Here is a 13,031-nt window from a genome sequence, read left to right as displayed (position 1 = left end):
ACAGTGCTGTAACATACAGTAATAAAATAACACAAATAAACTGCATTGACTGTGACTTTAAAAGTCATTAGATAAGCTCATACAAAGTATCTAAATCAGTTTAAGAACAAGCAAATAATTCAACTAAAGTACTATGTAAAGGCAAAATAAAATAAAAAAATCTTTTTAAAGTTAAAAATGATGTAAACTGAGATTATTAAATAAAAAATTAGATGCATTGGATTTAGTCTTAAAGTTAAATTATACTTTAAAGTTAAATTAAAGTTTTGTTTTGCAAAAGATAATACACATATGCATACAGCATTTGTTAATTTAGAAAAAGAAAAATGGGAGGAGGGTCTCACAAGGAGAACCCTCAAAGTTGGACAATGCTAGTCCGGTACCTCATCCTGAAAGATTGATTGCACAAAAACCCTAACTACAAAACTGGAAGGGCTATAACTGTACCAATGAGTAAAAAATTATCAAAAATATTTATTATATAAAATAAAAACATTGAGGAAACATGAAATTGCACATACTGTATGTACCACAAACATGACATCAAAATTTGAACACAATTATGTTCTTCTTAGTGTTGAATATCACCAACCCAACATCCGTTGGGATATAAGACTTGGCGTTGCTCCAACACAGGTTGCGTGTCGCGGGGCTTAGTCCACTTCTTCAGGACATTTTAAATGCAGTCATACACTAGAATAAACAATATAAATGTCAGTCAAGTTCACATCTTATCACTCAGTATATTGGTCTAGTAATCTATTGCCACATACCTTGAAGTTGTATACAAAAAAAAAAGATATATAAATGGAGTCAAACAGTATATCATGTGTAGTCTTCACATAGTCAATGACAGCCACCTCCTGATCAGATGGAACAGTCCACACACAGTTTGAAAAAGGGTCAAGCTCCTATATGAATATTCCATATGGAATATCTGGAATGATATATCATAAAGGTAATCAAATCATCCATACAGTATATCATCATATTGCCAAAGACATTGTATGATTAAGCCAAATGATATCATAATGTGGGGTCCCTTATGGTTACAATCTACACCCCTGTAATCCTGGAGGCGAGCATGGGAGGAGGTGACAAGGGAGCTAGAGAGCAGGAGGTCTTGGGAGGACTAAAGAGAGCTGCTTGGTTGATATTTTGATACCAGGCTAGTGATGTCACTGGGGGCAGAGTTCTGGATGGCTTTGTAAGTTGTTGTTAGTAATTTAAATTGCATTGTTGGGTGAGCAGACTAAAGGCAAATATATTGTGCACTGCAAGTTGCTTTTGATCTTAGTAAAGGAAGGGAAGCTCTTCTGATTTCTGTCATCAAAACTTGTGCAAGCAAAATGCTGTTTTTTTGGTTTTCCTTCCATGTCATTGGTTATTCTTTGCAAAATGAAGATTTACCTAATATACTAAGCTCTGAAGCAACTCCACTTGGAGTGTACAATACACTTGCCTTTAGTAAATCAACCTCATTTAACCACTTCAGCCCCGGAAGATTTGGCTGCTCAATGACCAGGCCTTTTTTTGTGATACGGCACTGCGTCGCTTTAACTGATAATTGCGCAGTCTGCGACACTGTACCCAAACAAATATGACGTATTTTTTTCCCACAAATAGAGCTTTCTTTTGGTGGTATTTGATCACCTCTGCGTTTTTTATTTTTTGCGCTATCAACAAAAGAAGAGCGACAATTTGGAAAAAAAACACAATATCTTTTACTTTTTCCTATAATAAATATCCCACTTTTTTTTCAAAAAACTATTTTTTTCCTCAGTTTAGGCCGATATGTATTTTTCTACATATTTTTGGTAAAAAAAAATCCCAATAAGCGTATATTGATTGGTTTGCACAAAAGTTATAGCATCTACAAAATAGGGGATAGATTAATGGCATTTTTATTATTATTATTTTTTCACTAGTAATGGTGGCGATCTGTGATTTTTATCGGTACTGCGATATTGCAGCGGACAAATTGGAAACTTTTGACACATTTTTGGGACCATTTACAATAATGCAGATATCAGTGATATAAAAATGCACTGATTACTAGACATGTGCACACTGAAATATTTTGTTTCGGAATATGGTTTTGGTCCGAAAAATAAATTTATTTAGTTACTCCCGAAATTCGCTTTTATTTATTTTGTTTTGCTAAAAAATGCATTCATCCAAAAATCCGAAATAATTAAGGTCCAATCTGTCATTGAAGGCTTATGGTGTCTGTCGAATGTTCTAAGAAGAATCGACGGAGCAGCTAAACTGTACAACACCGCAATCGTACATTTCTGGTCGAATGTTCCACCTACAAGCTATAGTAGAATTCTAATGTTGTATGGCACTAGTAATAATTATATTTATTAATTATTATTACTAGTCAACCAACATTAGAATTCTTCTATAGCCTATGGGCAGAGCATTTGACCAAAAATGTCTGCTCGCGGCGACTGCTTCGTTGAACCTTCATGTCGAATCTTTTCTCTCTATGTCGAATTGTCTTGGACTAATAGAGTTGGGTTAGGCACATTCAACCTTTTTTGCTATTGTCTCTATAATGCCAAATCTTTTCTCTCTATGTAGAATAATCTTGGACTAATTGAGCACGAGTTAGGCACATTCGACCACAGGTTCAATGGACACAGATCGCTATTGTCAGTGTCATGTCGAATCTCCCATCTATATCCAACTGTTGTCACAACAAAAACTAAAATAAAGCATTTGTTTATGTCGGATCTTTCAGTTTTCAGATTCTGGATGAAAATGCATTCGGACGAAAACTAATTCACATGTCTACTGATTACTGTATAAATGTCGTAGGGTCTGACAGTGGGTCCAAGGATTTAATCCCAATGCCAAATAGCAGTCAAGGAGCCATTGTCTAGCCTGTAGTGGTCTGTGGATGCCTCCATGGATATGCCTCTCCAAACCATCACTGACCCACCACCAAACTGGTCATGCTGAATGATGTTACAGGCAGCATATCATTCTCCACAGCTTCTCCAGACTCTGTTACATCTGTCCCATGTGCTCAGGGTGAACTTGATCTCATCTAAGAAAAGCACAGGGTGCCAGTGGCGAACCTGCCAATTCAGGTTTTCAATAGCAAATGCCAATCGAGCTCCACAGTGCCAAGCAGTGAGCACAGGGCCTACTAGAGGATGCTGGGAACTCAGGCCACCCTCATGAAGTCTGTTTTTGATTGTTTGGTCAGAGACATTCACACCAGTGGCCTGCTGGAGGTCATTTCATAGGGCTCTGGTAGTGCTCATCCTGTTCCTTCTTGCACAAAGGAGCAGATACTGGTTCTGCTGATGGGTTAAGGACCTTCTACAACCCTGTCCCGCTCTTCTAGAGTTAACTGCCTGTCTCCTGGAATCTCCTCCATGCTCTTGAGACTGTGCTGGGAGACACAGCAAACCTTCTGGCAATGGTATGTAGTGATATGCCATCCTGGAGGAATTTGACTGCCTGTATAACGTCTATAGGGTCCAAGTATCGTCTCATACTACCAGTAGTGACACTGACCTTAGCCAAATGCAAAACTAGTGAAAAACAGTCAGAAAAGACGAGTAGGGAAAAAAAATGTCAGTGCCCTCCACCTGTAAAACCATTCCTGTTTTGAAGGTTGTCTCGTTGTTGCCCATCTAGTGCACCTGTTGTTAATTTCATTAACACCAAAGCAGCTGAAACTGATTAACAGCCCCCTCTGCCACCTAACTGACCAGATCAATATCCCAGGAGTTTAATTGACTTAATGCTATACTCTGATTAAAAAGTATTCCCTTAATTTTTTTGAGCAGTATATATATATATATATATATATATATATATATATATATATAGTAGTGAAATTAAACTAGATACACGGTGCAGTATTTTCCTGTCCTGGGTCTTGTGTTGGACTATCCAAAGGAATATACTAGGCACCAGACTTGTCAGAGCTAGGAGAGGGAAAGGATGTTATCCAGCTGTGAAGATATAATGGGATAATAAATACCTAATTTCATGGAATAATTTTAGATTTTTTACAAATTCATCATTGACATGTCTATGTACATTGGAAATAAAAGTAAAACATACCATTCCTAAAGGTGACTGTTTATTTAAACAGGCTATTGCTTCTCTCAGCCTCTCTTTTCCCTTTCTCTATAGCCTATTTTCTTAAGATATATACATATTTCATTTTTGTTGGCAACATCTTCTAAAAGTTATTTTATAGTCTACATTAAACAAAATTAAATTATGCTTTTCGTAAGCTTAACCAGTGGTATTATAAAATAAATGATTAAAAGACAGATCTAGAAGGTTTAAATATAAATGATAAAAACAAACATTTGAAACAATTGACAAACAAATAGCAAAGGCAAAAAGAAAATAGGATAATAGCTGTTAACAATGAATTTATTAGGAACATTTTTTATTTAACATTTTTGTTTTCACTTGCATGGTTGCTGAATTTTGCATTATGTGAAAATCAAAGAACGTCGATATGTTGTGTGAATGAAAAAAAAATTAAAAACACTCATTAAAAATATTGTAATAATATTGCTATAATGGGGGATATTTACTAAAACGGGTGTACTCAGAATCTGTCATAGCTGAGCATGGTAGCCAATCACCTTCTAACTTCAGCTTGTTTAATTAACCCCTTCGCACGAGTGTACGCAAATTTGCATTCATGGCTTGAAGGGGTTAAACTGGGGTGATGCCTGTAGCTGCAGGCATCACCACGGTACTGTTTTTTAAGAGCCAGCAGTTTGTTTTTTAGTGATAAAAACTGATGTGGCTGTTATCCTAATGAAGCGGGATGTGACGTCCCCCCCTCCCGCCACCTTCTTCCGCTCTTCCCGGATTTGGCTTTGTTTGGGTCTCTGATCAGGCCAATGGTGCCGATTTAAAAAAAATGACAGTATTCAGAATTGCAGATTTTGGTGATATGTATACTTTTAGGTGCAAAAGAGGGATTTAGGGTCTATTAGACCCCTGATCCCTCCATAAAGAGTATCTGACACCACCTATTACTGTCACAAGGGATGTTTAAAAGGACAAAATGTAAAAACATAAAAGAAAATAAGAAAAAAAATTGTAAAGTGCCCCTATCTCCGCGTGCTCGCGCAGCACAGAAAATGCATATGTAAGTCATGTCCACAAATGTAAACGGTGCTCAAATCACACATGTAATGTATCACCGCGATCGTCAGAGTGAGAGCAATATTTATAGCAAAAGACCTCCTCTGTAACTCTAACCTGGTAACCAATACATTTTTTTAAAGCGACGCCTAAGGAGAATTTTAGGTACTGTAGTTTGTCGCCATTCCACAAGTCTGCGCAATTTCAAAGCATGACATGTTAGGTATCTATTTACTTGGCGTAATATCATCTTTCATATTTTTACAAAAAATTGCGCTAACTTTACTGTTTAGTAAATTCATGAAAGTGTATTTTTTTCCAAAAAAATTGCGTTTGAAGGACCGTTGCGCAAATACCATGTGACATAAAATATTGCAGCGATCGCCATTTTATTCTCTAGGGTCTGTATATAATGTTTGGGGGTTCTAATTCATTTTCTAGCAAAAAATATGAATTCTAGCTTGTAAGCAACAAATGACAGAAATAGGTTTAGGCATGAAAGAGTTAAGCTTTGGGAATAAAACCTGGCAGCTGATTGGTTTCTATGCAGAGCTGCACCAGATTTTGCATGCTCCATTTTTAGTAAATACCCCCTGTGCATCGATGAATGAAGCCTGCAGACACTATTTGCAGTCTTGCATTTACACAGTACTTGCTCTAATAAAATACTAAGACCTGAATGTCAAACTCACAGCCAAGCCCTGTCAATCATACATCATATCAGATTTGGTGTGGGAAGGTACAGAGCTTCTTCCACTCTAATCCTCCTCATCTCTGCCTCCGTCACTTTCTCCCCACCTCAGTACAAGACATTAAAAATTCCCAAACCACTACTGCTCTATGGCCACCATCAAACATCCGATCAGCACATGTAGCTTCTTTGCCTTTTGGCTAAAATCAAGCGTAGTATCTGTTCTTTTCAGTGATCCAGTGGGGGCGCTGTGCTATTGTCCTGACCTGACCAAGGGTCGTCGGTGAAAGCGGCGGAAAAGGAAGAAGAGCAGAAGAAGAAGACAGAAGAAGGAGAAGACCGGAGGACGAAGATACGGGAGAAGGTGTAGGAAGACCAGAGGAAGAAGCAGAGAAGAAGATTTTTAATAAAAGACTTATCAAAAACTGTCTATTGTAATTTTTAACACTACACCACTACTTTCCAGGTGAATGGGTAGGGGGACATCCCTGGCGTGTTCCATTTAAAATGGAGAATGGCTCTGATAATCTATCATTCACTTTCCCCCTAGCACTTGGTTTTGAATATAAGTTAAGGATCCATCTCAGCATCCCCTCCCCCAGGCCTATATGTTGTAATACCGCTTTTAAGAATATCCAATCTACCCGATCAAACGCTTTTTCTGCATCCGCAGATACTATCACCATTGACTTATGCAATTTTTGTACCAGGTAAATTGTGTTCACCACTCGTTGCGTATTTTCTCTTCCTTCTCTCCCTGGGACGAATCCCACTTGATCAGGGTGTATTAATTCCGGTATCAAATTTATCAATCTCATAGCTAATATCTTTGTGAACAATTTAAGATCCACATTCAACAACAAAATAGGTCGGTAGCTGGGACACTGAGAGGGATCCTTTCCTTCTTTTGGTATTACTGTTATATGCGCCAGTAACGTTTCTGTTGGAATTTGCTTCCCTTCCCGTATTGAGTTATAGGCTTCCATGAATCTCGGAGCCAATTTCTCTGTGAACATTCTATAATATGACAAAGTAAATCCATCTGGACCTGGTGATTTACCTAGTTTCAATATTTTTAATGCTTTTGAAACTTCTTCTAGAGTGATTGGTACATCTATTTCTCTAGCCATTTCCTCTGTTATTTTTGGCAATTCTGTCCTTTCAATATATTCTCTAGCTATCTCTCCTTTTTTTAACTCCTCTGCCAAAGTAGATTTCTTTTCCGGCTGATATAGCTTCTCATAGTATTCTTTAAATACCTGAGCGATTTTCTGCGATGTATTAACCATTTCATCACTCTCTGTCTTAAATTGTGTAATTGAATTCCTGGTTGTGCTGTCTCTTAGAGCATTTGCCAGCAGTCTCCCTGGTTTATTCCCAAATTCATAGAATCTCTGCTTCCCCCGAGTTAGCTTTGCTTTCACTTTTTCTGTTAATTGGAGATTTAATTTTTCACGCAAACCATCTAATTTCTGTTCTACTGCTTGTGCTTGTGATTTTTTATGTACTATTTCTAGTTCCCTAATCTCTTTAAGCAAATTATCGATCGTTTCATTCAGTCTGCATTTTCTATGTCCTCCGAGAGATATAAATATTCCTCTCATAACACATTTGTGTGCTTCCCATATACAAAAAGGTGTTGTTTCTCCTACTTTATTTGTTGCGAAAAAAACATCTAGTTCTTGTTCTAATTTTACCTTATATTCATTATCCTTCAGTAATGTTTCATTTAACTTCCATTGCCATTCCCTTGGTTCCGCTTCCCCCAACTCTATCACACAACTTGTCGGGGCGTGATCTGATAGTGTAAATAGGCCAATTGAGGCTTCCACTAGGGATGTAATCACATTCTGGGAGATTAAAATTTAGTCAATTCTAGAGTAAGATTTATATTTTGCCGAGAAAAATGTATAATCTCTGCTCTGTGTATGAACAGCCCTCCAGCTATCAATCAGCTGCAATTCTTGCATCATTCTCTTTACTTTCCTTAATTTGACATATGATAGATGAGACGAGCCTTTTGATGTATCTTTTATTGGATCCAGAGCCATATTTAGGTCACCTCCTAACACTAGTATTCCCTCTTTATGTTGTTGAATAATCTGTAGATAGATTTCTAGAGAGGTTACTTGATCTTCATTTGGCAAATATATATTTACCAATGTCACTTTTTGACACCCCAATGTACCCTTTACTATCAAGAGGCAACCTTCCTCGTCAATGTGTAGCCCTTGTTCCTTCCATGGTGTCTGTCTTGCTATTAAAATAGACACCCCACACTCTGGTAGTTTTGGCACAGGCTGTAATGTTTTATATATCCCAAAGCCAATATTTTTTTTTTTTTCAAGTAATTTTGTGGTTCAGTGTGTAGCTATTAGTCCATTATTAATAACAGATTATGTCCTTTCCATAGACAGATTGGAGACTGATTATTGCCTGTCTTATTTTAGCATTGCTCCATTATGTACTCACCTTCTTCTCCTATTTACAGGGAGCAAATATTGACAGTGTCGATAACGAGTTTCGTACACCTCTGCTGCTGGCCACTTCATGCTCTGCTTGGAAAACTGTGAATTTACTCCTTGAAAAAGGTACAGGGTTTGTCCTGAACACTTAATCCAATTATCTTATTATGCCAAACCTTAAATTTGAATCTACAACATTTTATGATAGTCACCTAATTTTCTGTTAATGGCTTTACCTGGTTAATTGTCAAAGGTATATGTTTGTTATATTGCCAGTAATTTAATTTGTCTTATTTAATATGTTTATGGCTCACTTTACTATTTACTTTTCTATTTACTTTCCTGGAAAACTAAACTTTATCCAGTTCAATCTATTTTCTCTGTTCATTAAACCATATATAATGTATACTATTTGAACCTTATGTTGCACCCTCCTAGATAGGTGCTAGGATGTAGATAGTTTAATATAGTGTGGTCTCCCGCTTAACCACTTAAGCCCCAGACCATTTGGCTAGCCAAAGACCAGAGCACTTTTTGCAATTCTGCATTGCGTAATTTCAACTGACAATTGCACAGTTGTGGGACATGGCTCCCAAACAAAATTGGCGTCCTTTTTTCCCCACAAATAGAGCTTTCTTTTGGTGGTATTTGATCACCTCTGCGGTTTTTATTTTTTGTGCTATAAACAAAAAAAGAGAGACAATTTTGAAAAAAAAAAACGCATTATTTTTTACTTTTTGCTAATAAATATCCTCAAAAAATATATAAAGAAACATTTTTTTCCTCAGTTTAGACTGATATGTATTCTTCTACATAGTTTTGGTAAAATAAATTACAATAAGCGTTTACTGATTGGTTTGCGTAAAAGTTTTAGCATCTACAAAATAGGGGATGGTTTTATGGCATTCCTATTATTAACTTTTTTCTTTTACTAGTAATGGCGGCGATCAGCAATTTTTATCATGACTGCGACATTATGGCAGACAGATCAGACACTTTTGGTGCTATTTTGGGACCATTCACATTTATACAGTGATTGGTGCGATTAAAAATGCATTGATTATTGTGTAAATGTGACTGGCAGTGAAGGGGGAGCTGCAGGGGTTAAGTGTGTCCTAGGGATGTGTTCTAACTGTAGGGGGGATGGACTACATTTATCATGACACTGATCACCGCTCCAGATCACTGGGAGCTGTGATAAGTGTCCTGTCACTAGGAAGAATGGGGAAATGCTTGTTTACATCAGCATTTCCCCATTCTTCCTCTCCGTAATACGATCGCGGGTATCTCCGCAGACATCGAGTCCGCGGGACCCACGATCACACTCGCGGAGCTCGAGGCAGGGTAATGCGTGCGATCACATGGCAGCAAATTTAAAGGGACCTGTACGCCCATTTGCCTGTCCATGCCATTCTGTCAACGTAAATGTCCGTGTGGCGGTCAGCAAGTAGTTAACAGGAGAGTTATGGGTAAAACATAGCAGCTTGTTTCTTTAACAGAAAAGCTTCAGTTGTTTATTGAGGGTATTGTGTGTGACTCACAGTGCTACTGCTGTGATTGGCTCCTTTGTGCCCAGACAACCTTGGAAGGATCTGGGTGAACAGGAGTGACCCATGCAGATCAGCAGCATGAATATGAATGCCCTCCCAGGCAATTACAGGAAGTGGTGCCCCTGAGCATGCTGGGTGCTGCTATTTATGTTTAGTGAGTATATGGGATCTGGGTCTTCCTCTTGGGAGGAGAGGTCCAGCTGGGGAGGACAACCTGAGGCCCTGAACAGTGAATGCTTAAACCTAGGGCTTTCCTGAGAGTGGACTAAGGGGAGATGTCGATGGATCCAGTCTGGTATCATATGGTGACCTGTGACCAGGGTCTTGTGAGTACAGACCCCCGTAAGGGATCCTAGAGACTGGTGTTGCTGAATCTCCCTCTAGGTGCTAGAAGTCAGCTGCTGGGTGTAGACTAAAGGGGACCCTGGCTGGTGTCCAGGAAAGCAGGCCCCATTCAACTCTTTCTACTAAGAAAGGGAGAGCTCCATTCTGTACAGTCTGCTACACAGTTCTACTAAGAAAGTTGTCCTCAAGTCTGAATAGTTTAAAGTGGTTGTAAACCCCATTCGTGAAAGTTGAACTGAGTTGAAGCACATACTGTATATCTGTAGTGTTTACTTATCGCTCTCCAAAGCTCTAAGTGTTTCTCTCTGGTGCTCCATTCCTCTGTTATCAGATTGAGTCACTTCTGACAAGTTCTCGGACACATGAGATAAAACTTTGTGCCAGGGAGGGAGCTTAGAGGAAGATAAGCAGAGAGCTTGTCTATTCTGACTACAGCTCTGCATATTCCTCAGCCTATGTGGAGGGGGGGGTGTCTCTTTCCTCCAATCAGCTCTCACACAGTGTAAGCCCATTTTCCCCACCCACCCCTATGTACTGCTGAAAAAGGAAGAAAGATTTTTAACATGATCTCCACTTTCTAAAGAGTGTAGAAAGCTGAATACAACATATAAACCAGTAAAACCTCCATGGGGTAGCGCTGCATTTAGATACCTGTGAAGCTGTGGTGCATTATGCTACCTGTGTACCTACAGTATTATAATACTTCTTATATGGTTACATAGTAGGTGAGGTTGAAAAAAGACACAAGTCCATCAAGTCCAAAGTTTGTGTGTGATTATATGTCAGTATTACATTGTATATCCCTGTATGTTGCAGTCATTCAGGTGCTTATCAAATAGTTTCTTGAAACTATCAATGCCCCCCGCTGAGACCACCGCCTGTGGAAGGAAATTCCACATCTTTGCCACTCTTACAGTAAAGAACCCTCTAAGTAGTTTAAGGTTAGAAACTAATTTCTTCTAATTTTACAGTGGCCACGAGTCTCGTTAAACTCCCTTCTTCAAAATTGTGGGGTCCCCTATTATCCCTATTGTGGGGTCACCAGTATGATATTTGTATATTGAAATCATATCCCCCTCAAGCATCTCTTCTCTAGAGAGAAAAAGTTCAGTGCTCACAACCTTTCCTTATAACTAATATCCTCCAGACCATTCATAAGCTTTGTTGCCCTTCTTTGTACTCGCTACATTTCCAGTACATTCTTCCAATGGACTGGTGCCCAGAACTGGACAGCATACTCTAAGTGCGGCCAGCCCAGAGTCTTGTAGAGCAGGAGAATTATCGTTTTATCTCTGGAATTAATCCCCTTTTTAATGCATGCCAATATTCGGTTTGCTTTGTTAGCAGCAGCTTGGCATTGCATGCCATTGCTGAGCCTATCATCTACTAGGTCCTTTTCCATCCTAGATTCCCCCAGAGGTTTCCCCCCCAGTGTATAAATTGCATTCATATTTTTGCCTACCAAATGCATTATTTTAAATTTTTCTACATTGAACCTTATTTGTCATGTAGTTGCCCATCCCATTAATTTGTTCAGATCTTTTTGCAAGGTTTCCACATCCTGCAGAGAAGGTATTGCCCTGCTTAGCTTAGTATAATCTGCAAATACAGACATTGAACTGTTTACCCCATCCTCCAGGTTGTTTATGAACAAATTAAATAGGATTGGTCCCAGCACAGAACCATGGGGGACCCCACTACCCACCCCTGACCATTCCGAGTACTCCCCATTTATCACCACCCTCTGAACTCGCCCTTGTAGCCAGTTTTCAATCCATGTACTCACCCTATGGTCCATGCCAACGGACCTTTTTTTGTACAGTAAATGTTTATGGGGAATTGTGTCAAATGCTTTTGCAAAATCCAGACATATCACGTCTACGGGCCTTCCTTTATCTAGATGGCAACTCACCTCCTCATAGAAGGTTAATAGATTGGTTTGGAAAGAACGATTCTTCATGAATCAATGCTGATTACTGCTAATGATACCGTTCTCATTACTAAAATCTTGTATATAGTCCCTTATCATCCCCTCCAAGAGTTTACATACTATTGATGTTAGGCTAACTGGTCTGTAATTCCCAGGGATGTATTTTTGGCCCTTTTTAAATATTGGTGCTATGCATTGACTTTTCTCCAATCCATTCCACTTAGTAGATTGTCAGTAAAAATTAGGAACAATGGTCTGGCAATTACTTGACTGAGTTCCCTACGTACCCTTGGGTGCAAGCCTTCTGGTCCCAGTGATTTATTAATATTAAGTTTTCCAAGTCTAATTTTAATTAGGTCCTCTGTTAACCATGGAGGTGCTTCTTGTGATGTGTTATGAGGATAAACACTGCAGTTTTGGTTACTGAAGCCCCCCGATTCCCTCGTGAAGACTGAGGAGAAGAATAAATTGAATACCTTCGCCATCTCCCCATCCTTTGTAACCAAATGTCCTTGCTCATTCTTTATGGGGCCAATATTGTCTGTCCTCCCTTGTTTACATACTTAAAGAATTTCTTAGGATTTTTTTGCTCTTCTCCGCTATGTGTCTTTCATGCTCTATCTTAGCCGTTATTATTATTGCACCCTTACATTTCTTTCTTTTCATACATCAGGGGACACAGAGCCATAGTAGTTACTATCTGGGTTATAGGACCACTAATAGGTGATGGACACTGGCTCGCACTAACACAAGAAGTGCACTCCCTATATAACCCCTTCCATTACCGGGAGTACCTCAGTTTTTTCACCAGTGTCTAAGGTGTTGGTCACGAGTAAAGATGTGCTGTGCTGAGCTCCACTGGAAGCAATCCTCGCTGGGGCTAGCCATGCTGACCAGATCCATTCAGAGTGTCC

General features: G+C 38.9%; 1 protein-coding gene across 5 annotated transcripts in view; it reads left to right on the top strand.

Annotated features, from left to right (window-relative positions):
• TRPA1 (transient receptor potential cation channel subfamily A member 1) overlaps positions 1-13,031 on the top strand; it is a 202,968-nt gene that overhangs the window by 94,122 nt on the left and 95,815 nt on the right. For all 5 annotated transcript variants that reach the window (XM_077492866.1, XM_077492869.1, XM_077492865.1 and 2 more), the window contains one exon: positions 8,319-8,418. In XM_077492866.1, coding sequence (XP_077348992.1) covers positions 8,319-8,418 — 100 coding nt within the window. The remainder of the gene's footprint in view (positions 1-8,318; positions 8,419-13,031) is intronic.

The sequence above is a fragment of the Lithobates pipiens genome, unplaced genomic scaffold (genome assembly GCF_037356315.1).
Source record: "Lithobates pipiens isolate NorthernLeopardFrog02 unplaced genomic scaffold, aLitPip1_a1.2 Scaffold_19, whole genome shotgun sequence".
Lineage (NCBI taxonomy): Eukaryota > Metazoa > Chordata > Amphibia > Anura > Ranidae > Lithobates > Lithobates pipiens.
This window is presented reverse-complemented; position numbering and strand designations above follow the sequence as displayed.